This window comes from Microcaecilia unicolor, chromosome 1 (assembly GCF_901765095.1).
Source record: "Microcaecilia unicolor chromosome 1, aMicUni1.1, whole genome shotgun sequence".
Lineage (NCBI taxonomy): Eukaryota > Metazoa > Chordata > Amphibia > Gymnophiona > Siphonopidae > Microcaecilia > Microcaecilia unicolor.
In genome coordinates, this window is record NC_044031.1 from 498,675,658 (window position 1) to 498,703,275 (window position 27,618).

Genomic DNA, 27,618 nt, shown 5'->3' on the forward strand with positions numbered 1-27,618 from the left:
CAGCAGAAGCTCAAGAGCCCTTAACATGGGATGAGATTGAGAAAATGCCTGCAGAAGAAGCTGCTGAATGGCATAAAGCAGCACAAGAAGAAATTGATGCATTGGATAAAAATACTTGGATTCTTACAAAATTACCTCCTGGCAAGAAAGCTATAGGATGCAAATGGGTATTCAAGTTAAAAAGGAATGCACAAGGAAAAGTGGAAAGGTATAAAGCCAGATTAGTCGCAAAGGGATATCTTCAAAAATATGGAGAAGATTTTGATGAAGTGTTTGCACCTGTAGTGAAACACACGACAATTAGAACACTTCTGAGCATTGCAGTCTCAAAAGGCATGCAAGTCAACCACATTGATGTGAAAACAGCATTTCTTCATGGAGATATAACTGAAGACTTGTACATGGAACAGCCAACAGGTTTCATAAATACAAAACAAAGACAGCTAGTGTGTAAATTAAACAAAGGTCTTTATGGATTAAAGCAAAGTGCAAAATGTTGGAATGACAAATTGCATGAAATATTGACAAATTTAGGATTTAAGCAAGGTGAAGCAGATAAATGCTTGTACACTAGGTGCAGAAATGGACAATATGCATACATTTTAGCTTTTGTTGATGATCTGCTCATTGCAAGCGAAAGTGAGCAAGAGTACAAGGACATTGTAAAATATTTAAACCTGAATGTTGAGATAAAAGAACTTGGTAATGTGTCATACTATCTTGGTATAGAAATTGAGAAACAAAATGATGGTTCTTATCTTCTAAGCCAGAAGCAGAAAATAAATGAGCTTATTGAAAGTTTAGGTATGCAAGATGCCCAAGTTGTAAGCACTCCCATGATCACTGATTTTCTGAAGGATGAAACAGTAAGAGAACCTTTACCAGATAACATCCAATATAGATCAGCCATAGGTAAGCTTTTATATCTGACTACCACATACAGGGCTGATATAGCAAATGCAGTAGGAATTTTGAGCAGAAGGGTCAGTTCACCTACCAAATCAGATTGGACTGCAGTTAAAAGGATGGTAAGGTATTTAAAAGGTACCATTGATTGTAAATTAAAGATTTCAGCCAATAGTAATCCAAAACTAATATGTTACTGTGATTCAGATTGGGCAGGGGATCATTCTGACTATAAATCCACAAGTGGATATGTGTTTATGTATGGAAATGTACAAATTTCTTGGGCCAGTCATAAACAAAGTATTGTGAGTCTGTCTTCTACAGAAGCTGAATATGTGGCTGTATCAGAAGCATGCAGAGAACTGATGTGGATTGAAAAACTTTTGCTGGATTTTGGAATAGCTGAAAAGAGACCAATCCAGATAATGGAAGATAATCAGAGCTGCATCCGACTGTCACAGAATGACAAGGTTCAGTCACGCACCAAGCACATCGCAACGAAATACCACAACGTGCGAGAGTTGGCGAAAGAAGGGGTCATCAGTCTACACTATTGTCACACCAGTGAGATGACAGCTGACATCATGACCAAACCGTTACCCAGAGAACGTTTTGAGAATCTGCGTATAAAGCTTAGACTTCGTGTGAATTAATAATTGCATGACAGTTATGCATGAGAAGGGGTTTGTTGGAATGTATTGTATTTTACATGCATTGCCTGTCAGAAATGTTTTTCTCTGTGATTACTCTGTGACCTCTGATGTGAATTGCTTAGAGAGGTCACACCCATGCAACTTCCTGTGGGGTTAGGCACAGAACATGGAGCTCATGGTCTCTCCTAACCTGAGACTCTAGGATCTATGGTGTGAGCATCCATTACCATCTAAGCACATGGAAAGAGCTGATAATCCAAATGTATAGTATTATGTATATATAAGCCTGTCTGAATATAATCTAACTACAAACTGTGAGTAAACAGATGTTTTGTTACTTCAACTTTAAAGTGACTCAGCAGTGAATTATTCTGGGGTGTATGAGAGAGAGATGAAGAAAAGAAATTAACATTTCTAAAGCTGAAGCTGTGTGTATAAAATCTGCTAATTATTTACTACAAATAATCCAACACACTCTGTGTTTGGTTGGGCTGTTAATGTGTGCTAATGATCACTGTTTTGCAATAACTGCATGCTGCTTTCCCCAATGTGCTGGGAATGCTGGCAGCAGCCAACAGATTTTGCAACTAATGCATCTCTTAATTTTGGATATTTACGAACGTTTGGTGCAAAACTATAGCATGGATCATATGATGTTTTACCACAATGGTCCTTAAACATTTTGACCACGGGGAGCATTGGGCCTTTAAAATAAGCCCGATGATCAATTTCCCCACGCTGCTCTGAACAGCGCTGTAAAATTAGCACAAGAAAATACCACCCCTAAGATCAACGCTAATGGCATGCATATTTATGTGCGCTATTAGTGCTGATCATCGGGGTAATTCTGCAGGAGGATTGTTCTTGGGCATGTGCCCGACATAATCCTCCTGCAGTAGTTGTCAGGTCCAGGCTGTCAATAAAAGAGTTTGGACCTGTCAAACAAATAGATAAACACAAGGGGCTGAAGGTCCACCCCACACAATTAAGCCCCCCCCCCCAACCCTCCCAAAATAACTTGTGGTCCAGTGGGACCCCCGATAGCTGCCCTCCAATCTGGTACCCCCCACAAATAAAGCCACCCCACAACTCCCCCCCCCCAAATATACCTAATGGTCTAGTGGGACCCTCGATAGCCACATCCCCACCTGATAGTCTAGTGCCCCCCCCCCCAAACCCCCCGTACAAGCAGGAGGGGGTAGCAGTCCCTTTTTACTGCAAGCACCACATTCAAAATGGTGGCGCCCTACCTGACTGATGCATCCTGGCTTCAGCACCATATTAGGAAAAAACTCCTACCCAGTGCAACCCATGATGCACCAGGCTGGGCAGACAGCCGCAATTTTGAGGGTGGCGCTTGCAGAAAGAGGGAGTGCTACTTCCTCCTCCTGCTTCAAGGTACGGAGGAGGGGGTTTGAGTGGTACACTAGACTACAAGGTGAAGGGAGAAGCTATTGGGAGTACCACTGAATCACCAGGTATTTTGGGGAGGTTGAGAGGGGCTTTAGTTTGTGGGATCTGGCAGCAGGAGGGTGGGGGAGCAATGGCCGGATCACCTTTGTGGGGTAGTTTGGCCTGGAAATCCCAAGGCTCTGGACTTTAGGAAGCTATTCAAACCTTTTTTTTAAACCCCGTTAAGCTAATTGCTTTTACTACATTCTCTGGCATTGAATTCCAGAGTTTAATTACACGTTGAGTGAAGAAATATTTTCTCTGATTTGTTTTAAAATTTACTACTTTGTAGCTTCATTGTGTGCCCCTTAGTCCTAGTACTTAAAGAGTAAACAAGTGATTCATGTCTACTCGTTCCACTCCACTCATTATTTTACAGTCCTCTATCATATCTCCCCCTCAGCTGTCTTTTCTCCAAGCTGAAGAGCCCTAGCCGCTTTAGCCTTTCCTCATAGGGAAGTCGTCCCATCCCCTTTATCATTTTCTCTGTACCTTTTCTAATTCCACTATATATCTTTTCAGATGCAGTGACCAAAATTGAACACAATATTTGAGATGCCGTCACACCATGGAGCAATACAGAGGCATATGGTCCTCATTTTTGATTTCCATTCTTTTCCTAATACCTAACATTCTATTTGCTTTCTTAGCCACCACAGCACACTGAGTAGTGTTTCAACATATCAACGACGCCTAAATCCCTTTCTTGATTGGCGACTCCTAATGTAGAACTGTGAATTACATAGCTATAATTCGGGTTCCTCTTTCCCACATGCATCACTTTGCACTTGCACAACGTCATCTGCCATTTAGACACCCAGAGGCATATTTTCAAAGCACTTTGGGAGGCTAAGTTCCATAGGTTTCTATGGAACTTTGGGAGGCTAAGTGCTTTGAAAATGAGCCTCCCAGTCTCCCAATCTAGTAAGATCCTCTTGTAATTTTTCGCAGTCCTCTTGCGATTTAACGACTTTGAATAACTTTGTGTCGTCAGCAAATTTAACTACCTCATTAGTTACTCCAATCTCTAGATCATTTATAAATATGTGAAAAAGCAGAAGTCCCAGCACAGACCCCTGGGGAACCCCACTATCTATCCTTATCCATTGAAAATACTGACCATTTTAACTGTACTCTGTTTTCTATCTTTTAACCAGTTTTTAATCCACAATAGGACACTACCTCCTATCCCATGACTCTCCAATTTCCTCTGGAGTCTTTCATGAGGTACTTTATTTAGATTTTGCTCACACCTTTATCAGAAGTAGCTCAAGGTGAGTTACATTCAGGTACACTGGATATTTCTCTGTCCCACGAAGCCTCACAATCTTAATATTTGTACCTGAGGTAATGGAGGGTTAAGTGACTTGCCCAAGATCACAAGGAGCAGCAGTGGGATTTGAACCAGCCACCTCTGAATGTCAAGACTGGTGCTCTAACCATGAGGCCACTCCTCCACTCCATTTGTCAAACACCTTTCAAAAATCCAGATACACAATATGGACCGGCCCACCTTTATCCACATGTTTGTTCACCCCTTCAAAGAAATGTAAGATTGGTGAGGCAAGATTTCCCTTCACTAAATCCATGTTGGCTTTGTCTCATTAATCCATGCTTTTGAATATGCTCGGTAATTTTGTTCTTTATAATATAGTCTCTACAATTTTGACTACAATGAGACTTTCCCCGAGAAACCTATTTAGAAGATATTGGTTACTCTTGCCTTAAATTCTACTACTTTTTGTATTGTACACGTGGTATTACTAGTAGATCAGCGTCGCAGCAGTTTGACAGCATTTCTAGGATAAGCAGCAAAAAATGTATTGTACTGTTTTGGGATCTTGCCAGGTACTTGTGACCTAGATTGGCCACTGTTGGAAATAGGATAATGGGCTTGATGGACCTTCAGTCTGTCCCAGTATGGAAATACTTATGTACTTATGACAGAAAATACTGCTAGAACCAAACCTGAAGGATTTTAAATATACTGCAGGCTTTAGGGAAAAAAAAAAAAAAAAAAAGAACATACATACTCAAACAACTGTAAGTAGTTAATATAATACTAGGAAAAAAGGCCCGTTTCTGAACGCAATGAAACTGGCGCTAGCAAGGTTCTGTAATGGTAATTTTGTTTTTAAGGGAACTGTTAGGAGAGTGTGTGTGAGTGTGTGATTGAGACAGAGCCAGAGTGTGTGTCTGTCTGAGTGAGTGTAGTGTGTCCTGTCCCCTGGCGTCCCCTCCTGTCCACATCGAGCAATCTGTTCTCTCCCCCTGGTCTCCCCTCCTCTCCATATGTCTCAGTATGTTTCCTTTCACCCATATAGAGTGTCCCCCTCTCTGTCTCTCTGCCCTCTGAGTTGTAGGCCCTCCTCCCTGTCCCCTGTGAGTTGTAGGCATCCCATCCCTCCCTCAGTCTCCCTATGTGGCCTTTGATTTCCAGTGCCCCTCCCTCCCTCTGTGTCCTCTGATTTCCAGGAACCCTCCCTCCGAGAACAGCACCCCCTCCCCCCCCCAGGTTGGTGGTCGCTCACTCCCCCCCACCCCGAGGTCACCACTCACTGCAGTCCCTCAATGTTTGCAGAACCCTGGCAACTGCAACCCCTCCCACCCAAACACACACAAACACAGGGTCGCAGGGCACTCGCTCCCCCCCCCCCCTCAGGGCCGTCACTCACTTGCCCCCCCCCCCCCCCAAGGTCGACGGAGGCAGTGCTTTAAAGTAATACGAGCTGAGAGGAAGTTAAGCACAGTACAGCAGCCTCGCGTTCAGCTTTCCCCTTCTCTCTCTGCGAAACAGAAAATGAGGGCAGGACGCAGAGAGAGAAGGGGAAAAATGAACGCGAGGCTGCTGTACTGTGCTTATCTTCCTCTCAGCTGGCATTACTTTAAAGCGCTGCCTTCGTCGACCTCGGGGAGTGAGTGGCGGCCTCGGGGGGGGGGGGGGGGGGTGCGAGTGAGCGACGGCCCTGGGGGGGGGGGGTGCGGGAGCGAGTGCGCTTTGACCCTGGTTTGTGTGTTTGGGTGGGTGGGAGGGGTTGCAGTTGCCAGAGTTCTGTGAACTCTGAGGGAGTGTGGTGAATGGCGATGTTGGTTCGCCTCCGCGCCTGTGCCTTGTCCGTTTCGCCCTCCGACGTTGAGGCTGTCTGCCTCTCTCCCACGTTGTTCCTGGTTCGCTCCGTGTCGGGACAATCTTTTGTTTTTTTCTTGCTCCGCCTCCGCGCCTGTGCCTTGTCTGTTTCGGCCCTCGAGTGTCATTGCTCCGCCCTCGACGTCATCATGTTGTGACGTGAGGGCGGGGCTGACACTCGGGCACACCGGATATCTAGACCGCCTCAAACGTCTGGCTGGAGGCTTCATTAAAACGTTGGAGGTGCCTTTTATATATAGAGATGAGGACACCTCATCAGACAAGCTTTAAAATCTTACAGATTGTAGCCTAGTTCTACCTGTTTGAAGCAATTTTTAATATAACAATGAAAAATTCTTTCAGACTTATTTCTTACCTGTTTGAATACAACTAGAAAGCCACCGGACCTATTCCTAAGATGAAAAACATATTTAAGTTATTCATTTGTGCACAATTTAAATAATTAAAAAAAACACCACAAAGTATCCACAATGCATAAAAATGTCCATACTGTACACAGGGGTTATCTTCCGTCTCTTCTATTTTTACACAGTCTCTGAATGCGATCTGTAACAGATTAGAAACACAAAAAGACCCTGTCACATTCATGATGCATAGAGCTCATGGAGTACTGAAATACGGTGCTCTGTTAATAAAAACTGAATTGAAAGCTGATTTCCTGCATCATCAGTTCAGGTTGTTGACTCGTCAGCTAAAAGCGAAGCTCCATTAGGGATCAGTTTGCAGAACCAAAGAACATTGAATACAACTAAAGGAAGGAATTCTGGATTTTAGATCACACTTTTTTTCCCACTTGTAGCCCAAAGCAAGTTACGTTCAGGTACAACAGACATTTTCCTGTCCATGGAGCGCTTACAATCTGGACGTGTACCTGGGACAGTAGAGGGTTAAGTTACTTGCCCAAGATCACAAGAAACTACAGTGGGAAACTTCCCTGGTTCTCAACCCCCTGCTCTAATCATTAGGCTTCTCTTCCACATCCAGGTATAGATACACACTTTCTAAATTTCCAGTCAGCCATAGTGCACTGAAATGTTGCTTTAGAAGTACTACAGCTTAGTTAGCCCAGTGTTGGTTAAGTTATCATTTTCCTTACAGTTTTAGCCCTGAAGACATTGAAAAGAAAAATTGTGTAAATTAAAATATTTTGCCTTAACTGTACAGATTTTCATTGGGTATCATGGTCCTCTTATCTATTCTTCCTCAGAATGCCCAATAACTCCCAAACTGTATAACTGATACATGATTGCTGCAGCTCTGAACTCCACTATCATTGCTATTTCTACTAAACCTATAAGCTCCTGTATGATTTTAATCTCTATTATTTTCAACAGTGCAATCTATTCCATAAACCGAATGTAAGCCACATTGAACTGAAGTTTCTTTGGAAAATAATTAAAATAGTACACCAGGGGGAGGGGCAGTTGAGAGACCGGGAGAGATGCCACATTGGTGGTGGTGGTGGTGGGGGGGGGGGGGGGGGGGAGACAGAAATGCCAGGAAACTTCCACTGGGAGAGCTTAGGAGTCCCCACCAGACACAGCAAGAATAAGCCCAAAGTAAGTAGGCCTGTGCCCACCTGTGGCTATGCCATTGATATGAATGAATAATATTAGAAAGAAAAAAGAAAAAAAAAGCTGCATGCCACACACAGACAAGGAGCTGCGTTCCACAGGCAGACACAGGATTGTGCCCCACACTGAGACCTGCAGAGAAAGAACTACACTCAACATGTGACAATGGAGCTGCGTTCAACATGCAGAGATGAAAGGTTACAGAATAAGCAGCGCAGGAACTTCACTCAACATACCATGATAGTCCCTCTGGGCCAGGGGAGGACAGCTCTAAAACTACAAGAAGAGAAAGCCCCGTGCCCCAAGAGACACTCTTGGCCCCCAAGTGGTCTCTGAGCCACAATGACCGCCCTCCTAGACAACCGATATGGAGCAGCAGTCAATGTAGAGAAAGAACTCCCGCCAAGAGGAAGGTTAAGAACCACAGATCTGGAATCCTCAGACCATAAAGAGCAAAATACAGTCGTAAGGCAGTGAGGAAGAAACAACTCTCGCCAGGCCAGGAACAAAGAGAAAGCTGGCCACTAACAGCAAACCAAGGAAAAACCAGCTAAGGGAGAGTCAAACTCCAAACCTAGAACAGAGCCACTTCCCTGCAGAAAAGTAGAGAAAAGCGCAGCGCTAAGAGGAGATAATCCAGATGCACAGCAATAGATCTGAACATTCCAGGCTGCACGATACCCTTAAGGGGCGGTTTCCTTGGAACTATTTTCTCTGTCTCCTTCCGCTGGTAGATGAGACACAACCCATTAGTCTGGACTGGTCTGGTATAGATGACAAGGACCCCAGCATGACAAAAAGGGAGCCTCTTCCCAGTGGCTGGATTCTGTGTTGAACTGACACCCCAGCAGTCCACTGGATCAGGAGCTGGTTGACAAGTACCACATGGGAGCTACATATACCATACACCATCCGCTGGAGAGGAAACAATAGTAAGCATTCTGGGGCTGTGTAGTGCCCTTCAAGGATGAATCACACAGAATTATTTTCTTTTTATATCTCCATCTGCTGGTGGGTATGCATAACAATCCCATTGGTCTGGACTGGTCTGGGATGAATGCAAAGGAAACTAGTATTTATATAACGGCAGAGTTGTGCACCAAATCCATTACAGAATACTAGTGTAAGTCCACAGATATGCGCCAAACTCTAGGTGTGACTACTTATGCCATATCTATGGCTGATGTAAATGTTGGAGCCTAAAATCAGCAGTTGGGTGCATAAATGCAAATATTCTATAAAAATACATGCCGGAATAGTTGGAAAGCGCCCAACTCCACCATGCCTCTCCCATATTAACGCACCCTTGCAGTTGCGCATGAGAAAAGTTAGGCGCTCATTGTACAGAATAGGGATATAAGTCAGTTGTGTGTGCAACTGCTAATTATTGCCAATTAGTGCTTATCTCCAGGGCCACCTAGGGACAAAGTCAGGCCCAGGGCAAACAATGCACCCCCCCCCGGCTGCCGCCATCCCTCCGCCTACTCACTGCCGCCGCCATTCGAAACAGCGCAGAGAACTGATAATTGGCACCTATGTGAACGAGCCATCTCAGAATACTTGAATCCTTATTCTGATGACTTCTTCCATCTACTGTAGTTTTAAAGCTTCTGCCCTTAAGGGGCTCCAGACTTCAAAATACTGCAGTCAAGCTAGAGAGCAGGGGCTCTCAACCCAGTCCTCAGGACACACCTAGCCAGTCAGATTTTTAGGATGTTCCCACCGAATGTGCATGAGCTAGATTTGCATATAATAAAGGCCATGCATGCCACTGTGGAGGAGTAGCCTAGTGGTTAGTGCAGTAAGACTTTGATCCTGGGGAACTGAGATCGATTCCCACTGCAGCTCCTTGTGACTCTGGGCAAGTCACTTAACCCTCCATTGCCCCTGGTACAAAATAAGTACCTGAATATATGTAAACCGCTTTGAATGTAGTTGCAAAAACCTCAGAAAGGCGGTATATCAAGTCCCATTTCCCTCCCCCCTTCCCCCACTGTAGCTCATGCATATTCATTGGGGATATCCTGAAAACCAAAGGTGAAAGGTGCGCCCAAGGACTGGGTTGACAATCCCTGCTTTAGAGTCATGCACTGAAATACGAAAATGTAACACCCTTGCTAATTGCTCATCACCATCTCCCTTTCATTTTCAGGATCAGATTTAAGATTCTCCTTTTAAACCACAAATTTTCTACACTGGTATTCCATTTTGTCTTCCCTTTTGTGCCCTCCGGTCACAGCCTGACAATCACCTTACTATCCTCTGAGCAGCTTGTTTAAGACTGGACTCCACCAGACATTCAACTTCTTTCAGACTTCTGCCTTTAAAACCTCTTCTACATCCTTCTGTCCATCTTTTCATCCAAATGTACTAGGGATGCTTAACATGGATGAAATCTAGTTGAAGAGACTTCTATTAATATTCTAACTGTCCTACACGTTTCATCCCAACCTGTCCAAAGAGAGCATCCCCGATACATGTGTGGAGAAACAGAGCAATGCTCATGGGTGCACCTGTAAAACTATGCATAGCATATCCAAAAGCAATATAAATGTTTTTGTTGTTACGTTGCTTTTGGGGGGGGGGAGGCAGAAGCATGCAGGTCGCTTTATAGTCAATAAGGATAATTCAATAAATTTGGAATATTTTAAACTATTCTGTAAAAACTTACTTTAATAATGGGCTTTGATATTTCATCTGGCTCAAATAAGATGGATTTTGAACAGATTTTCAGGGATCCTCTAACGCTGCTGAAAGAAAAAATAAATATATACACACACATTTTAGTTTTGTAAAAATTAACTCTTTCACAAAAGTAAGGGGAAATGCTTATGCTTATTTTTTCAAGAGGTTTCCAAGTTGTCAGTATTGCATATTACTTGGTCAACAAGCCTGACACAATTCACCTGACCTATACCAGCCTAAGTGGTCATTTTAGAAGGCTTGTGGGGCATTTAGACACGTAAGATCATATGCTTTGGTGCATAGGGAGAGGAACGGCCAGAAGGAAAAAAAAAAAAAAAAAGGTGATGTCTCTGTGTAAAACTCTGGCAAGACCTCGTTTAGAATACTGTGTACAATTCTGGAGACTGCACCTTCAAAAAGATATAACCAGGATGAAGTCCATCCAGAGGGCAGCTCCTAAAATGTTCATCAAAGTGTATGGGGCCAGACTTAAATTTCTCAATATGTATACTTTGGAAGAAAGGTGGGAGAGAGGAGATATGATAGAAACATTTAAATACCTCTGTGGCATAAATGCACAGGAGGTGAGTTTCTTTCAATTGAAAGGAAGCTCCAGATTGAGGGAGCATGGGATGAAGGTGAAATGGGACAAACTCAGGAGTAATCTATGAAAATACTTTTTTGTGGGAAGGGTGGTGAATTAGTGGAATGGCCTCCCAGTGAAGGTGGTGTAGATGAAAACTATATTCAAATTCAAGAAAGCTTGGGACAAGTACATAACATCTCTAAGGGAGAGGAAAGGATAGTAGATGGCATGGATGGGCAGACTAGATACACCATATGGTTTTTATCTGCCTTCATTGTTCTATTTATCTATGTGAAAATGGTTTGGATAGGCTGATAAAAGTATTCATGTATGTCCATTTTGTCAAAAGCAATGCATGCATAGTTTAAAAACTCTGGATGTGGGCATTTATACCTAATCCAAGGCTGGCAGTTGTGCTCTTCATAGAAGTCAACTTTTGTAAGATCCAGCACTTATACCTGTAAGTGCCAATAGCTACCTGTGTAGGTTGTAAAATCAGAACTTACAGGTGTAAATGCCAGCAAATTCACAATCAGAACCCAAGTGATGCTGCTTTTTTTTTTTTTTAATATGTTACTTACTAAAATGGCTGTTCCTCCTGGTTTTTGCCAGCACTTTCAAGTTTCAAAGTACTTGATATACCACCCTTTGATTACTCTTCAGAGCGGTTTACAGGATTTATATATGTAATATAGTGGGAAAAGAAATACATCATATCAAAGAAGACACAGAGTAAAAGAAACAGTCCAGAGCCATAGTACCTCATACCGATCTATGGTGGGTGCGAAGGCAGTAAGATCAAGGGTTGTAGGCATCTTTAAATAAAAAGGTTTTTAGGCCAGTGGTTCCCAAACCTGATCCTGGAGGCACCCCAGGCAGGCAGTAATGTTTTAAGAATAGCAACAATGAATATCCATGAGAGAGATTGGCAAGTACTGCCTCCACTGGATGCAAATCTGTGTCATGACTGACAATTCATGGTGGATATCCTGAAAGATAAACCAAAACAGACCAAAACCCAAGGGAGTAAGAGCGCCAGAAAAGTTTAATGGGACCCTACACGGTCCGTGTTTCGGCCAACAGGCCTTCCTCAGGGGTCCTGAATCTGACGTTTACAGGTACACCTCCAAGATATTCATGAAACAAAACTCCCGGGCTTCGCCGCGACCGTTATCCTCCTCGCTCTTCGTTCTCCCGCGCTCGTGCCTCGACTCTGAGTCGGCACGCTCCTAGTAGCAGCCAGCAACCCCGTGCACGTGGAGCCGCTATGTGATGTCACTGCCACGCCAGGCCCCCATAGGCAGAGAGCTTGAAGAAGGAGCTCTCTGCCTATGGGGGCCTGGCGTGGCAGTGACATCACATAGCGGCTCCACGTGCACGGGGTTGCTGGCTGCTACTAGGAGCGTGCCGACTCCGAGTCGAGGCACGAGCGCGGGAGAACGAAGAGCGAGGAGGATAACGGTCGTGGCGAAGCCCGGGAGTTGTTGTATTTTGTTTCATGAATATCTTGGAGGTGTACCTGTAAACGTCAGATTCAGGACCCCTGAGGAAGGCCCGTTGGCCGAAACACGGACTGTGTAGGGTCCCATTAAACTTTTCTGGCGCTCTTACTCCCTTGGGTTTTGGTCTGTTTTGGTTTATCTTCCGCCGTTTTTTGTGGTTTATTTTGTTTTCACGGGAGATTTGGACCTTTTTGTGTGTTTGGATATCCTGAAAACCTGACTGGCTGGGTGCCTCCAGGACCAGGTTTGGGAACCAGTGTTATATGCATTATACAAAAAGTTCCTCTCTCAAGTCATGCTTGTCCTAACCTGGATTTTCTAGATGCTTTATGCAAAATCAGTATCTCCAAGCTTTTGCTTGTCCTTCAGACTCCAAAAGGTACCCTGATTACATTGTAAAGAATGCACAAGGAGGCAACTTCAAAGTACTCACACCTATTTGTTAGAAAAGCATCTTCATGTCATGTCAAAGAATACTTACACAATACCAATCTTGAGACTGGAAGCCGGTGATGAAATGAATTACAAGTTTGTGCATTTAAGCACTGGTGGCTGGGGTCCTCAGACACATATGTCTATATATACATGCATACTCAAACATATGCACAAATCAAAAAATACTTTCCAACAGGTTCATTCACACACCTCGACTGAAAACACATACAATGTTGGTTGCTCTATAACGCATATTGCTAAGTGTTGTATGGCACTGATATTCAGACATAAGAACATAAGAATAGCCATTCTGGGTCAGACCAATGGTCCAGCTAGCCCAGTATCCTGTTTCCAACAGTGGCTAGCCAGGTCACAAGTATCTGGCAGAAACCCACATAGTGGCAACGTTTCATGTACCATGTAGTAGCTTCCCCATGTCTGTCTCAATAGCAGACTATGGACTTTTTCTCCAGGAACTTGTCCAAACTTTTTTTAAACTCAGATATACTAACCGCTGTTACTACATCCTCAAGCAAAGAGTTTGAGCTTAACTATTCATTGAGAGAAAAAATATTTCCTCCTATTTAAAAGTATTTCCATGTAACTTCACTGAGTGTCCCCTGGTGTTTGTACTCAGGATTTTGCAGACCTCAATCATATCTCCCCTCATCCATCTCTTTTCCAAGCTGACGAGCCCTAACCTCTTGAACCTTTCCAGCGGTTGGAAGTGATGTTGGATATTCAATGCTGTTCCTGGCCACTGAATATCGAAGGGGGGGGGGTGTTGCGTTATAAATTATTGCAACTTTATGTTCTAGGGCAGTGTTCTTTATTGCAAGGCCCAGGGACCAATGATGGCCCCTGTTGACCCCATGTGGCCCTCCAACTCTTAATCCTTCCTCCAGAGTTTTGCTAGTGCCATTCTATCGATATCAGCTTTTTCTACCACCACCATTCAGCTCTCTGTAAGTTTGAGCAGCGTGTTGCCAAGCTCCTTCATTATTCTCATAAAGCTGAGAGCAGTGTGGGAGACAGAGAGGGGCATTTTCGACTGGGGACGCCCATCTCTAAGGGCGCCCATCTCCGAGGACGGCACCGCGAAGGGGCGGGGCTGACCGTATTATCGAACGAGATGGCCATCCATCTTTCGATAATACGGTTGGAGGCGCCCAAATCTCAATATTTAGGTCAACATTAGAGATGGTCTACCTAAATGCTGAGATCGCCGGATTTAGAGATGGGTGCCCTCTGTTTTCGACAATAATGGAAACCGATGGCGCCCATCTCAAAAACGAACAAATCCAAGGCATTTGGTCATGGGAGGGGCCAAGATTCGTAGTGCACTAGTCCCCCTCACATGCCACCAACCGGGCACCCTAGGGGGCACTACAGTGGACTTCGCAAATTGGTCCCAGGTGCATAGCTCCCTTACCTTGGGTGCTGAGCCCCCCAACCCCCCCCCCCAAAAAAAAAAAAACACTCCCCACAACTATACACCACTACCATAGCCCTAAGGGGTGCACCTACATGTGGGTACAGTGGTTTTTGGGTGGGTTTTGAAGGGCTCCCATTTTCCACCACAAGGATAACATGTAGGGGGGAGGGGGGGATGGGCCTGGGTCCGCCTGCCTGAAATGCACTGTACCCACTAAAACTGCTCCAGGGACCTGTATACTGCTGCGATGGACCTGAGTATGACATTTGAGGCTGGCAAAAAAAAGTTTTTAAAGTTTATTTTTTTTGAGGGTGGGAGGGGATTAGTGACCACTGGGGGAATCGGGGGAGGTGATCCCCGATTCCCTCCAGTGGTCATCTGGTCAGTTCAGGCACTTTTTTGGACTTGGACCTAAAAAAAAAAAAGGGACCAAACAAAGTGGACCAAGTTCTCGCCAGGGATGCCCTTCTTTTTTCCATTATCGGCAGAGGGCGCCCATCTCTTAAGCACGCCCTGGCACGCCCCTGTCCCGCTTTCATTACCCTTCCGACATGCCCCCGGGAACTTTGGCCGTCCCGACGATGGAAAGCAGTTGGAGATGCCCAAAATTGGCTTTCGATTATGCCGATTCGGGCGCCCCTGAGAGAAGGACGCCCATCTCCCGATTTGTGTCGCAAGATGGGCGCCCTTCTCTTTTGAAAATGAGCTGGAGAGTCACATGGTGCAAAAAACCCCCCACAAAAACAAACAAAACCCAGGGCAGCTGTTCTCAGGGCCACTTAGCAAACTTTTGTGGATGCCCCCACCAGTCCAATGTTACAGCTTCCTTAGCCCCCTGACACCCCTTCTCCCCCACCCAAAAAAACCCAGCATAAATATACAGAGCTATTGTCTAGGCCAGAGGTTTTGAACCCAGTCCTCAGGGCACACCTACCAGCTGGGATTTTCAGGCTATCCCCATGAAGTTCATATCCTGAAAACTGACTGGTAAATGTGCCCAGAGGACTGGATTGAAAACCTTTGGCCCAGGCTATGCCACTGATTGTTCTGCCCCACTCCCTCCACAGAAACAGAAGTCCACGACAGAAGGGGGCAGGACCATCGGAGCCATCAGCTGTGTGGAAGAGAGACATTGGAAGTGCAGGGTCCAAAGACACATACTTAAGTATGGGACGAACAACCGCTGTTTTCCATAGTGTGCTAACCTGCCCGATACAGAGATTGGGGTTAACTAAATGCAAGATTAGGGGAAGGAGTCCATGCCTATCTATTTTGATCCAAGATGAGGGGAAAGGGTCAAGTGTGAAGTGGAAGAGGTAAACTTTTTCTAGCTGAGTAAGAGATGGAAGAGTAAACGAATCCCAGACATCCGCAATTATAGCGGCTGAAGTTAAGGAGGTGGAATCCAAAGGGATATCATATGGAGTTGGAGCAATAATGGGTAGAGTATGAGAGCTGGTGAGAGCCCGAAGATTAGCGATCTTATTTGAAAAATAAGAGGACAAAAGTTTTGCCTCAGGACGGGGAGATGAATCAGCTGAGGATCCTGAGTTAGTAAAAGATGATACGATGGCAAATAGTGACTTTGCGCGATTATTCTTTTATTCCCCCCTTCCTGCAGTCCTCCATGCTTTTTTTTTTTTACTGTCATTGGCAGTGGTAGCAATTAGGACAGGTTGCCGGCATTGGGGCTTTCCATCTGTGTGTCCACTTACTCTGATTCAGCTTCCTGTTTCTGCGTTAAGTGGGCTGCGCGGAGGAAAAGGCCCTGACACCAGCAACCTGTCTTATAATCACTGCCAATGAAGATATAAGAAGTATGGAGGACTGTGGGGATGGGGGGAGCAGGAGGCAGGGAGAGGGACAGGAGCAGAACTCACCAAGAAGTGGGGGGGGGGGGGGGGGAAGGAGGAAAGACAGAGACAAGGCTAAATTTACCAATGGGCAATTGTGTGGCTGGGTCCCCTTTATGCAGGTTGGAAAAGTGGCCCGCTGGTAAAAGTGGATGACACTGCCAACAAGCCTGTGGAGCAACTATAAGAGGATTAAACAACTGGGGAGAGAGCCAGCTCAGAGGGAATGGAAGTGGAGACAGGATGGTGAAGCCTGACTTTTGAGGACTGGGACTAGCTGAGATTGAGTTGGAGGAGAATGTGCTGGGGAAAAAGAGTAACAGAACAGGAATAGATGACAATCTGTGTGTGTGTGTGGGGGGGGGGGGGGGGGGGGGGGGTCGAAAATGAGTTTAGGGAAAGACAATATTTGTGTGGGGTAGACCATTTTAGTTATACAAATCACTCAGAATGTACCTGAGCAGCCAGACTGATCATATCAATAGGGGAACCCCTCAGGACAGCTGCGTCATTGGAAGAGGACACCCCCCCTTCCCCTGCCCTGTGTGCTGTCCAGTGGCAGCCCTACCATTAGGCCATCTGAGGCAGGGGCCTCAGGCGGCACACTCTTGTGAGACAGCATCGCCACCCGCCCTTCCCTCCCCAACCCCCTTCCCTGAAATTACCTTTTTCCAAAAGAAGGCGGCGGCAGCGATGCCCATAGGCTGCCCTGCCGCTGGTCCTGGCTCCATCTCTCTACTGCAGACAGGAAATTATGTCAGAGAGGCGGGCTGCCCACAATAGAGAGAAGGAGCCAGACAGGAGGCAGGGTAGCCTGAGAGTCGCTGATGCCATCTTCTTTTGAAAAACAAGCAAAGAATAGAAAAGGTAATTTTGGAGAAGGGAGTTGGGGAAGGAAGGGCGTGGGGTGTGGCGGTGGAGCAGGGGCAGCAGCTCATTTTCTGCCTCAAAGCCCCTGCTAGAAAAGTAGTAAAAAAAAAAAAAAATTGATATCCTTCTTCTACAAACATTTGCCTTTTTTGCATGCATTATTTCACTATACCCACTACCTCTGAGAAGTGGACTCAGGACCAACTAAATTTGTCAGAATCTTCACCTACACAAAACAAGCCAGCCAACAAAACTGAACCAGAGGGCTCAGACCTATTAACTGAAATTATTACGCTGGTGTTCTCTATCACATAATTCTATAGGCACAGAGGGCATTTTACACACTTTCCCCGGGATTCTCTACTTCGTGCCTTAATTTCTGAGTGAAAATCTAAGCGTATTCTATAACAGTGCGCTTAACTTAATTGTTTAACTAGCTAATCAGCGTTGATAATGGATATTAACAAGCAATTATCAGCAATAATTGGCATTAAGATTTAAGTGCACAAGACTGAGTTTGCTGTGAAACTCTTTCCGGTTGGAGGGGACTGCCGTGAACGTCATCCCAGTCGTGAGAACAAGCAGCCTGCTTGCCCTCGGAGAATTGGCGTTAAGATTTAAGTGCACAACTCGCTAAGCATATTCTGTAATGTGGTGCGTGTAAATTCTAAGTCGCATAGTTGAAAAGGGGACGTGACTATGGGTGGGGCCTGGGCATGTCTAAAATCTATGCACGTTGTTATAGAATACACCCGCTCCGTGCCCAATTTAGGCATCTGGATTTACGCCAAGTAAAACATGGTGTAAATGGCCGCAACTAAATTTAGTCATGTGGAGAAGTACTCTGCGTATTCTATATACCGCATGGTAATTTAAGCCTACTCTATAACATTTAGGCGTACTTTAGAGAATACGCCTAGTCGTATTATTTTCTGTGTGGAATTTTCAGTCACCATATATAGAATCTAGTCCTTTATACATAATAGTATTAATTGAACAGAACATATTATTCTATTTCTGCATTCTTACTTTCAATACCCATGTTGACAAAGCATATGGAAGATTATAATTATTTCACACAGTTTTGACAAAGCTTCAAGTACACGTGGTACAGAAAGATATTTAAAAGTATTCCTTCCTGACAGGGCTTTCCTAACCTTTCAAGAGATTTGAAAAAAAAAAAAAAAAAAAAAAAAGTGGGGAGGAGAAGCAGAGAGTACAAAATAGCACCCAGCAGTTTTTTCAATTTAACGAAGTGGTTTCATAGTCAGCTATCTCTCACTGCTAGTGCCAACTTCTGACAGGTTACTAGTGTATAAAAAGAAAGCCTCCCATTGCATCAAAGTGCAAATGCTCTTCACGAATCCTGTGCATCCCCCAACTTCCCAATGGTAGGATTCCCCATGACAAGCCAGATTCGCAACCACCACTAAGCAACTGAAAAAAAAAAAAAAAAAAAGGGAAATTTTGAAAAATGTCAATTACATCTTCCTCCTTTGAAATTCCCCTCTTTGTCTATGAATAATACTGGGGATTACAGGAAAGCTTCAGTTTTACTTCCATATAAATTTTTTTTTTGTAATTTTAGGAGAAAGCATCCAGGTCAAGTCTGCTTACCGATGGATGTGTTTGTGCAGCACATCCCAGGTGTTGGAACTCCAGCAGTGTCTTCGGCTGGAGGGGACCCCTGAGACCTGCCTCCCTCAAAGCCATCAGTTTGTCGCCGGAGCTAAGGAGTCTACCAACCCAGCTACTCTCCCCGATGCTCACATTTGGGAGCGTCATGTTGGAGAGTGGAGATAGTATGCGGAAGAGGAAGAACCGCATGAATCCAGAATAACCTGCAGTGGCCACACTACTAGGGACATCGGGAAGTGGATCGGCAACTCAAGGGGCTGTTCAAATTGAGGTGTGGATACAGGAGGTGATTTCCCCAGGAATTACATTTATTCAATTGTTGCCAGAGTTATCAAGATCTGAATTTCCCCACTACAGAGACCAAAGGTCTTTAATTTAGAAACATCTGGGAGGCTATTTCTGCCATGCATATACAGAGTCTGGGGGACATATACAGAGTATAGCTGGACATTGTTCCTCTATTTTCTGACTCACAAGCTATGAAAACTAGAGTTACTAATTTGGAAACTAAGACTAATAATATTGAGAATAAATTTCAAGCCTGAGAGATTAAAGGTGAAACTTGGATGAAGGACAGCGTGCACATCTGCAGGAAAATGCAGTCAGATGCCATAATCTAAAAGAGATCAACTTTCCTAAAGTTTATTCAAATATCAGCTTCTGATATTTTAAAGATATTTACTAGAAGTTTTAAAGGTTCCAGAATCCTCATATCCCCCAATTCCCAAAATGTATTATTTTCCTGCTGGTAAGAGGAAGGAGCTCCCTTACTAGCAAGGTTTATCTCTGGACAGTTTAAACTTAAACCTATTTCCTGGAACAGTCAGATGTTGAGGTCCTGGTCCAGTCTACTTTACTGGTTTAATTGACATTGGACTCTGATAGGGAATGGCTTATGAAGCTATTCTTTAAATATAAAGATGTTCTGTTTATGAGTGGAGGAGTGGCCTAGTGGTTAGGGTGGTGGACTTTGGCCCTGGGGAACTGAGGAACTGAGTTTGATTCCCGGCACAGGCAGCTCCTTGTGACTCTGGGCAAGTCACTTAACCCTCCATTGCCCCATGTAAGCCGCATTGAGCCTGCCATGAGTGGGAAAGCGCGGGGTACAAATGTAACAAAACAAAAAAAAAAAATCGCAAAGTTCCGATTTTTCCAGATATAATCGCAAGTAAACCAGAAGCAGAAGCAGTTTTTGTTGTTAAGGCCCCAGGTCTTGCAGCTGGGGGCAAATTTTGTACTTCGCTATCCCTGTAGAGGTGTAGGGACATTGGAGCCGACTCTGTGGGTGCTTGCGCACCCCCAATATTGAGAAAATTCCTTGTATGTGTCCAGGGAGGGGTCATTTCCATTGGGCTTAGCACCCCCAATAATTTTGAAAAGTTGGCTCCTATGTGTAGGGACATTACAGGGTGTGAGATATGCATTTTATGATTCCTTCTATCTGGTAGGGTGGTGATCTCTACTAGCACCCTTCAAACGGCCTAGGGCTATTCTCTGGTTCCATCTTTAGTTTCCTGGTTCCTATTTTCTTTAGATACTGTTCGTCTTTTCAATTTCTCCTCCCCCGTTTTTTGTGGACTAATGACTAGCCACGGTTACATTTTTCTTATTTGAATGATATTTGTACTTAATGGATATGAAATCATGGAATGAAAAATTGTGTCTTACCTGATAATTCTTTCCTTTAGTTGCAGCAGATGCATCCAGAAGGTTGTGACCATCTATAAGCAGGTGGAGATAGAGCACTTGCTCTGTCTTATAGGACAGAATGCTCCTTGGCCAGTATTTCTCATATCAAAGCAGGCGGAAACAGAATTATAACATTTATTCTTACCCACAGAGAAAGGTGATAATATAACAACTGCAAACATGTAAACAAATTACAACAGTCCATCTAAAACGTAAAAATGCAGTAACATGGTCCAACAGAGAACTAACTGATAGGAACCGCTGGAATAAAAGAGAATGGACCACTGGATTTATCTGCTGCGACTTAAGGAAAGAAAATTATCAGGTAAGACAATTTTTTGTTCCTTAGCGTCAGCAGCAGGTGAATCCAGAGACTTGTGGGATGTAGCAAAGCAGTCCTTAAGTAGGGTGGGAATCTGAAACTCCTGCGGATAGCATCAACACTCTAAAAGATGCATCCGACCAATTTCGCCACCCTACATATTTCCTCCAGGGAGAACAGACAGGTTTTCACCCAGGAAGTCACAACAGCTTGGGTAGAATGTGCATGGAATCTGGCCAGAAGTGGTTTACCCACTAGTAAATATGCATATGCGATAGCCTCCTTGACCCAGCGAGCAATAGTGGCTTTGGAAGCTGCATTAGGCCCCGAACAAAGCAGGAACAAAAGGTTCTGACTGATGGAACTCATTGGTCATTTCCAAATAGTGCAGAAGTACATGGCAAACTTGAAGAAAGTGGGAAGAAACAAAAGGTTGATTGAGATGAAAGGCAGAAACCACCTTAGGAAGAAAAGACGGGACTGTGTGCACCATCACCCCTTCAGGAGAAATCCAGAGAATCTTGACAGGGCAAAGCCTGGAGTTCCAAAACCCTGCTTGGGCCGATACCTTATCTTCAATTAAAATTAGGCCGCCCTGGACGATAGCACCTGGTATTTTAAAACAAGGGCAAGCCTGACCCAACTGGACAATGCTGAGTCTTTGAGTCACCCAGATCTTTCACCGTTTGCTAAAGTCCTCACCAAACAACAGCTTGCCCTCAAAAGGGAGCTTAACCAGCTGCTGTTTGAAGCTGCATCTGCTGCCCAGTGGTGCAACCACAGCAAATGATGGGCTGTGATTGGCAAAGACATTTGCTTGGCTAACGCTAGCCCCATCTCCACATCCAGCAATTCAGAAGAATGATCATTGGACTCCTGGAAGGAATCTAAAATCTGTTGCACCCAGCTAAGACACGCCCTAGCAGCTTACGAGCTGCAGATAACCACCTACAGAGAGAGAGCACTTCTGAATTGTTAGAGGAAGGCTGCGCTGAATCCACCAGTTGAGGCTGAGTTGGGTTTGGAGGATCCAAGAGAGATGAAGATGGACAGTTGAGAAGGGACAGATGAAGTAGTCTGATGTGGAATCTGGCCCATGGAAGGACGTCTAAGATAGAGGCCATTGTGCACAGAACATGAACATATTCCCAGACCCTGGTACATGGAAAGAAAAATAGATCCTGACTTGGGTGTTAATCTTTTGTTGATGAGCAACAGGAAGAAATGTCTTCCATAAGACAACGTTGAATATCACTCCTAGATACTCCAAGATTTGTGTTCGAAACAGACTCTTGGTGAAATCTAGTATCAATCCTAAGGACTAAAGAAGAGTAGCCATCTTGGATAAAACTTGCAGACTCTCTTGATAGGAAGAGGACTGAAAAGAATCTTTAAGCTTGTCTTCTGAGACTTGGGAGTCCCCTAGGTCTTTAACCAACTTCTCCAGATCTTCTCCAAGGTAGCTTGCTAAATATGACTTAGAAGCCACATCAGCTGTCCAATGTGGGATATAAGCACTAGAACAGAATATCTGATTTCCTGATTAATTCCTATACAAGTATATTATTTAGAATTGTATTGAAAATTGCAATAAATGCAAAATATAAAACAATTATCTAGCTTTCTGCAAAAACCGTGACTTCCTTGCTTGCTGACTTATGTAGTTATAATTCTAATTTTAGAGGGCCTTCTACTAAGCTACGGTAAGCACTTACATGTGCTTACCACAGCAGTTTTGTGTTCGGCGCATGCTATCCACTTGCTAAAAAATAGAACACATTTCTTTTTAGTGCTGGGGGCGTATTTGGGGGGGGTGGGGGCAGATAGTAGGCGTGCTCATAGCTAATCGATTAGTGCAGCTGCATTGCGTGTGGTTAGTGCAGGTGTCCTTACCACCTAGTAAATGTCAGTTATGGTCCCCAGAGGTCAGATGTCAGAGTTGGCTTTCATCTGGTTCTGGGTTCCTTTCTTTGGTCCTGGGTCCACTTCTCAGGGGCAGTGGGCTTTATAGCACAATAATGTAACACGCAAGCGTGGCTTGGAAAAGGGTGTTTTATATACAAATAGACTTGCAGCACATAGGACAGAAAAGTATTACCGCTGGTTCTGTGGGAAGGTCTGCAGGTATGATGGGGTGTGTGGGTGTGGGTGTCCTGTGTGAGAATGTCTGTGTGGGTCTGGGTCTGAGTGTATGTCCCTATTCTCTCTTGAACATGTCCTTCTCTAGGTTTAATCTTTTTCCCAGCACCAGCCTGTGATATAATTTGGTTTGCTTGATCCTATGCCTCCTGATTACCAAGGAGGTGTGAAGGCACACTTTATGTAGTCAGTGGTTTGTTTCTATTGTTCTCCTTAGCAGGGCCGTGCCAACACGGTAAGCGGGGTAAGCACCGCAGGGGGGCGCCGCCGTGGTGCTTACCCTCACCGCTTACCTCAGCTCTGCGCCGCCCTGGGGGCTTTAAACCTTTTACCTCCGACGGTCTCAGCAGCTGAGCAGCGTCAGTGAAAGCGCTGCCGACTTCTCCAGCCTTCCCTTCGCGCTCGTTTCCCTCAGTGTCCTGCCCTCGCAAGAAAATGACGTCAGAAGAAGGCGGGACACTGAGGGAACGAACGAGCGAGCGTGAAGGGAAGGCTGGAGACATCGGCAGCGCTTTCACTGACGCTGCTCAGCTGCTGCGACCATCGGAGGTAAAAGATTTAAAGCCCCCAGTACCGGTGCGGAGCTGAGGTAAGGGAAGGGCAGAGAGGGACATGGATGGGAGGGCAGGGCCCAGCAGGGGCGTAGCTAGATGGTCAATTTTGGGTGGGCCTGAGCCCAAGGTAGGTGGGCATGGAATTCGGCCCTCCTCTGGTTTGCTCCTCTCTCCACCCCTCCCTGATCACAAACCCCAAATATTAAAGGTTTGAGCTGGCGGGGATCCCTGAAGATTTCCTCCTCCTTGAGCAGCCAGCACTCTTCCAAACAGCAGCCGGCAACACTTGCCTCAAACTGATGCTGCTGCCGGCAGGCCATACATGCTCAGTGCTTTTGCATGTACAAAAACTAAGCGTCAGCTCAAGACAAGAGCTGCTGGCTGACATTTGGAAGAGCGCTGGCTGCCCAAGGAAGAAAATCTTCAACTGGCAAGATTTGGAGATCCCCATCAACCACAGCAAGAGTGTCAGAATTTATTTTTTTGACTTACCTAACGTTTTCCAATATTGTATTTTCACCATCATTTTTCACATTTGATATTATAAAAATTCCTTTGCTATTTAAATATGAAAGTGATGAGTGCATAATGAATTAATCCAAATTTATATATATAATCATATACTTCTACATTTTTAGCATTGATCTTTATACCAATACATGTATATTTCATCTTTTAAAGATTTTTTTATATCTCTCATCTCACTGGAGGAATAGCCTAGTGGTTAATGCATCTGGCTTGTAGTTCTGAGGTGGCTGGTTCAATTCCCACTGCTGCCCTAGGTTTATTTATTTATTTTATTTTAATTTTTATTTTTTCATTTTTATTTTTATCTTTTGGCATTTTGAAATGATATATCCATTTTGCTTGTCACTCTCTTTATCCATAGTACTGGTGCATCAGTTCTACATTTTAAAATTATACTGTCTTTGATGGTTTTTTTTCAAACTAGATACTACTGAGTGCTACTCATACTTTGAGCCTGCACAGCTGATTGCTCCTTTTGGCGGGCTTTTTCTTTTATAAAAGGGACTTACTGTGAACACGCCCCTTTTGACTTCACAGAAGTGCAATTGAATACGCTGAGCTTTTTTCCTGCATCGGCAGTGGTAAGTCCTTCATTACAGTTTACTTATCCTGCGACTATACATCTAAAGAGTGGATTCTTTGTCTTTGTATTTCTATTTTTTAATATCAGGTGCTGCATCTATTATGATGTTTAGTTTTAAACAGCACAGGATAAAATCTGCACCATCTATTTTGGGTATTCGCATCACAGACTTTTATTTAATTATTTTTATCATATTTATATCCTTTCTGAGCACAGAATAACGGAGGTCCTGTGTGCTCACTAAATTATTTTTATAAATTAGTGTTTTTCAACATTTGTGCCATATTATATAAAAAAATTTGAGACTTTTTTGAAATATTGGTGTATTTGTGGATAGGATGTGTGCAGGTATTGTTTGATACTAAACTTTATGCATTGATTTTCTGATATATGCATATACACCCTTTTTATACATATATATTCAAAACATTCTTTAAGCCTGCCATGTTGCCATAAATAAATGAGCGTTTTCTGCTTTATCTATAGGATTACAATTGTAGCAGAAGCCTTGCTTTCATTCTCTTTGAGCTTAATATTCGTATATCTATATATCACAAGGTCAGTTTATCTATGATACTTAACTTATATGGTTACATCATATATATCATATTAGTTATAATTGGTTGTAAGTGTGTTTTATTTATTTATTTCACTGTATTTTGAGTTTTTTCGTTATACTTCATTTTGATGTTTTTTCTGCTAATTTTTAGATGTCATCCTTCTTTGATTGGTAATATACAACACCTTTATCGTATGTTATATATAATCTAATATTTTTAATAATTTAAGTATTTATTATACATTTGAAAACTATATATGCATGTATGTTTGAGTATATGTATTTTTACATGTATGTGTATGTATATGTGTATATATATATATATACGTATTTATATATATTATAGCATTTCTGCAATACTAATAATTTTTTTTATAAAAAATGTTTTTATTAATTTTTTAATTCTACATGGAATTTATGTTTATCACACATTTAACGTTCTACATTTATTTTACTTTTTGTTCTGCATGTTTGTTAAATTACCATTGTTTGGTTTTATTTCATAGACTCCTGAAGAAGGCGTCTGTAGCGCCGAAACACGGCTGTGTTGAGTCGAGTGTATATTTAAATAAAGAGATTGTTCCTATCTACGTCACCTACTGGTGTTGCTCAAGAGCCTACTCCTCCTACTCCCCCTTTCCACCTTTGGCTACGCCACTGGGGCCCAGGGAGAGGAGAAATTGCTGGAAATGGAGGGGAGGGGAGAGAGGAAAATTGCTGGATATGGATGGAGGAGGGAAGGGCGGGGCCCAGGGAGAGAGGAGAATTGTTGGACATGTATGGAGGGGAGGGAAGGGAAGACAGAGGAAGGAGATGCACATGGATGGAGGGGAAGGGAGAGAGAAGAAATGCTGGGCATGGATGGAGGGGAGGGAAGAGAGAGGAAGGAGATGAGATGAGGGAAAAGGAAGAGGAGAAAAACTGCACATGGATGGAGAAAATAGGCAGAAGCTGGATCCACTGGACAGTCAAGTCTGCGGAGGACCCAGCTTTTACTTATGGATATAGAGCAAGAAATGAAGAAGAAAGGAGGAAAGTAAAGAAATAAATGGAAAGGAAGCCCTGGAATCTGAGTTAAGGGAACAGAGCAGCGGAATCAGATACTGGGCCACCATGATCAGAAAAAGTAAGTCACCAGACAACAAAGGTAGAAAAAAAATCATTTTATTTTCATTTTAGCGTTTGGAATATGTCCACTTTGAGAATTTACATCTGCTATCTTATTTTGCAATGTATAGCAATTTTTTTCTAAGAATATTGCTGACAAATCCTGTCAGTGTGGCAAGTGGTGAGCGATCATTTTCACAGTTAAAAATCATAAAAAATTATTTTGCGATCAAGTATTTAGCAAGAAAGGCTTGTAAGCCTTGCCATGATTGCTATTGAAAATGATATATTTGCTCAGTTAGATATCAAAGATTTAATTACTAATTTCGTGAACATGAAAGCACGAAAAGCTAAGTGGTTGTAAACCCTCTATTTGTTGAGCAACTGCTCCTTAGCACCAATTCTGGTCTCTTATTGCTCTGAAGCACAGCTTGCCAACTAAGCCCAAGGTAGGAGACATCCTGTCTACTTACACTGACACTACCAGGGAGGGGGAGGAATGTCACAGCTGCTTGCATTATTTCCCCAGAGGCCATTCACTGACACTCTGAGTAGGCCCTGAAGTATCTGTTAGGCTGACTGTCAGGTTAAGCTCTGAACTGATGCTGACAGTAAATAGGTGTCAATAAGTGCTCCCATGCTAATGGTCACGCTCTAATTGGGAAATTAGTGCATAGGACTAAATTCTATATATCACGCCTAAAAAATCAGCACTGAAACGAAATACGCCTAGGCTTATACTATAGAGTAAGCCTAAATTTCCGCACGGTTTATAGAATATGCCAAGCATCCGTCCATGAGACTACAATCAGTTGTAGGCAGTTACATATTCATACTGGTGTAAATGCCAATGCCTAAATTACAAGTGGACTGGATGTATTCTATAACCACATGCACAGATTTTAGAAACACCCAAGACCCACCCATTCTATGCCCCCTTTTCAACTATGTGATTTAGAATTTACATGCATCACATTATAGAATATGTTTAGCTAGTTCTGAATGTAAATTCTAATACCAATTAATGTCAATAATTGATTAAGTGGTAATTATCAGTGCTGAGTTGTTATTTAAGTTGCGCACACAAATCCAGAATATGACTGGATTTGTGCGCGCAACTTAAGTCGCACTATATAGAATCCAAGGGATAGCTATTAATGGGGGAAAACGGAAATGTGGTCATTTTACAGCCGCACTAAAAGTGGTCTCAATGCATGGGAAAGCCCCCCACTACTGATACCACAGGCCACTTTTTAGCACAACTCAGCAAAAGGTCCCCTTAGTAATCAAGATTTATCCTTACTCTTGTGCTGTTTATCTAGCAGCTCAATCTGATATTCCAAGTTCTCACTTTGTCCTGTAATTAATATGCTATTCTCTAATCATGACCTTAAAAGCAT

At 43.6% G+C, this 27,618-nt stretch overlaps 1 protein-coding gene across 1 annotated transcript in view; it reads right to left on the reverse strand.

Annotated features, from left to right (window-relative positions):
- NSMAF (neutral sphingomyelinase activation associated factor) overlaps positions 1-27,618 on the reverse strand; it is a 228,385-nt gene that overhangs the window by 180,052 nt on the left and 20,715 nt on the right. Inside the window, exons 3-5 of the mRNA XM_030214777.1 lie at positions 10,405-10,483; positions 6,650-6,705; positions 6,515-6,551 (exon numbers count right to left, since the gene is read on the reverse strand). Of these exons, the coding sequence (XP_030070637.1) occupies positions 6,515-6,551; positions 6,650-6,705; positions 10,405-10,483 (172 nt within the window). The remainder of the gene's footprint in view (positions 1-6,514; positions 6,552-6,649; positions 6,706-10,404; positions 10,484-27,618) is intronic.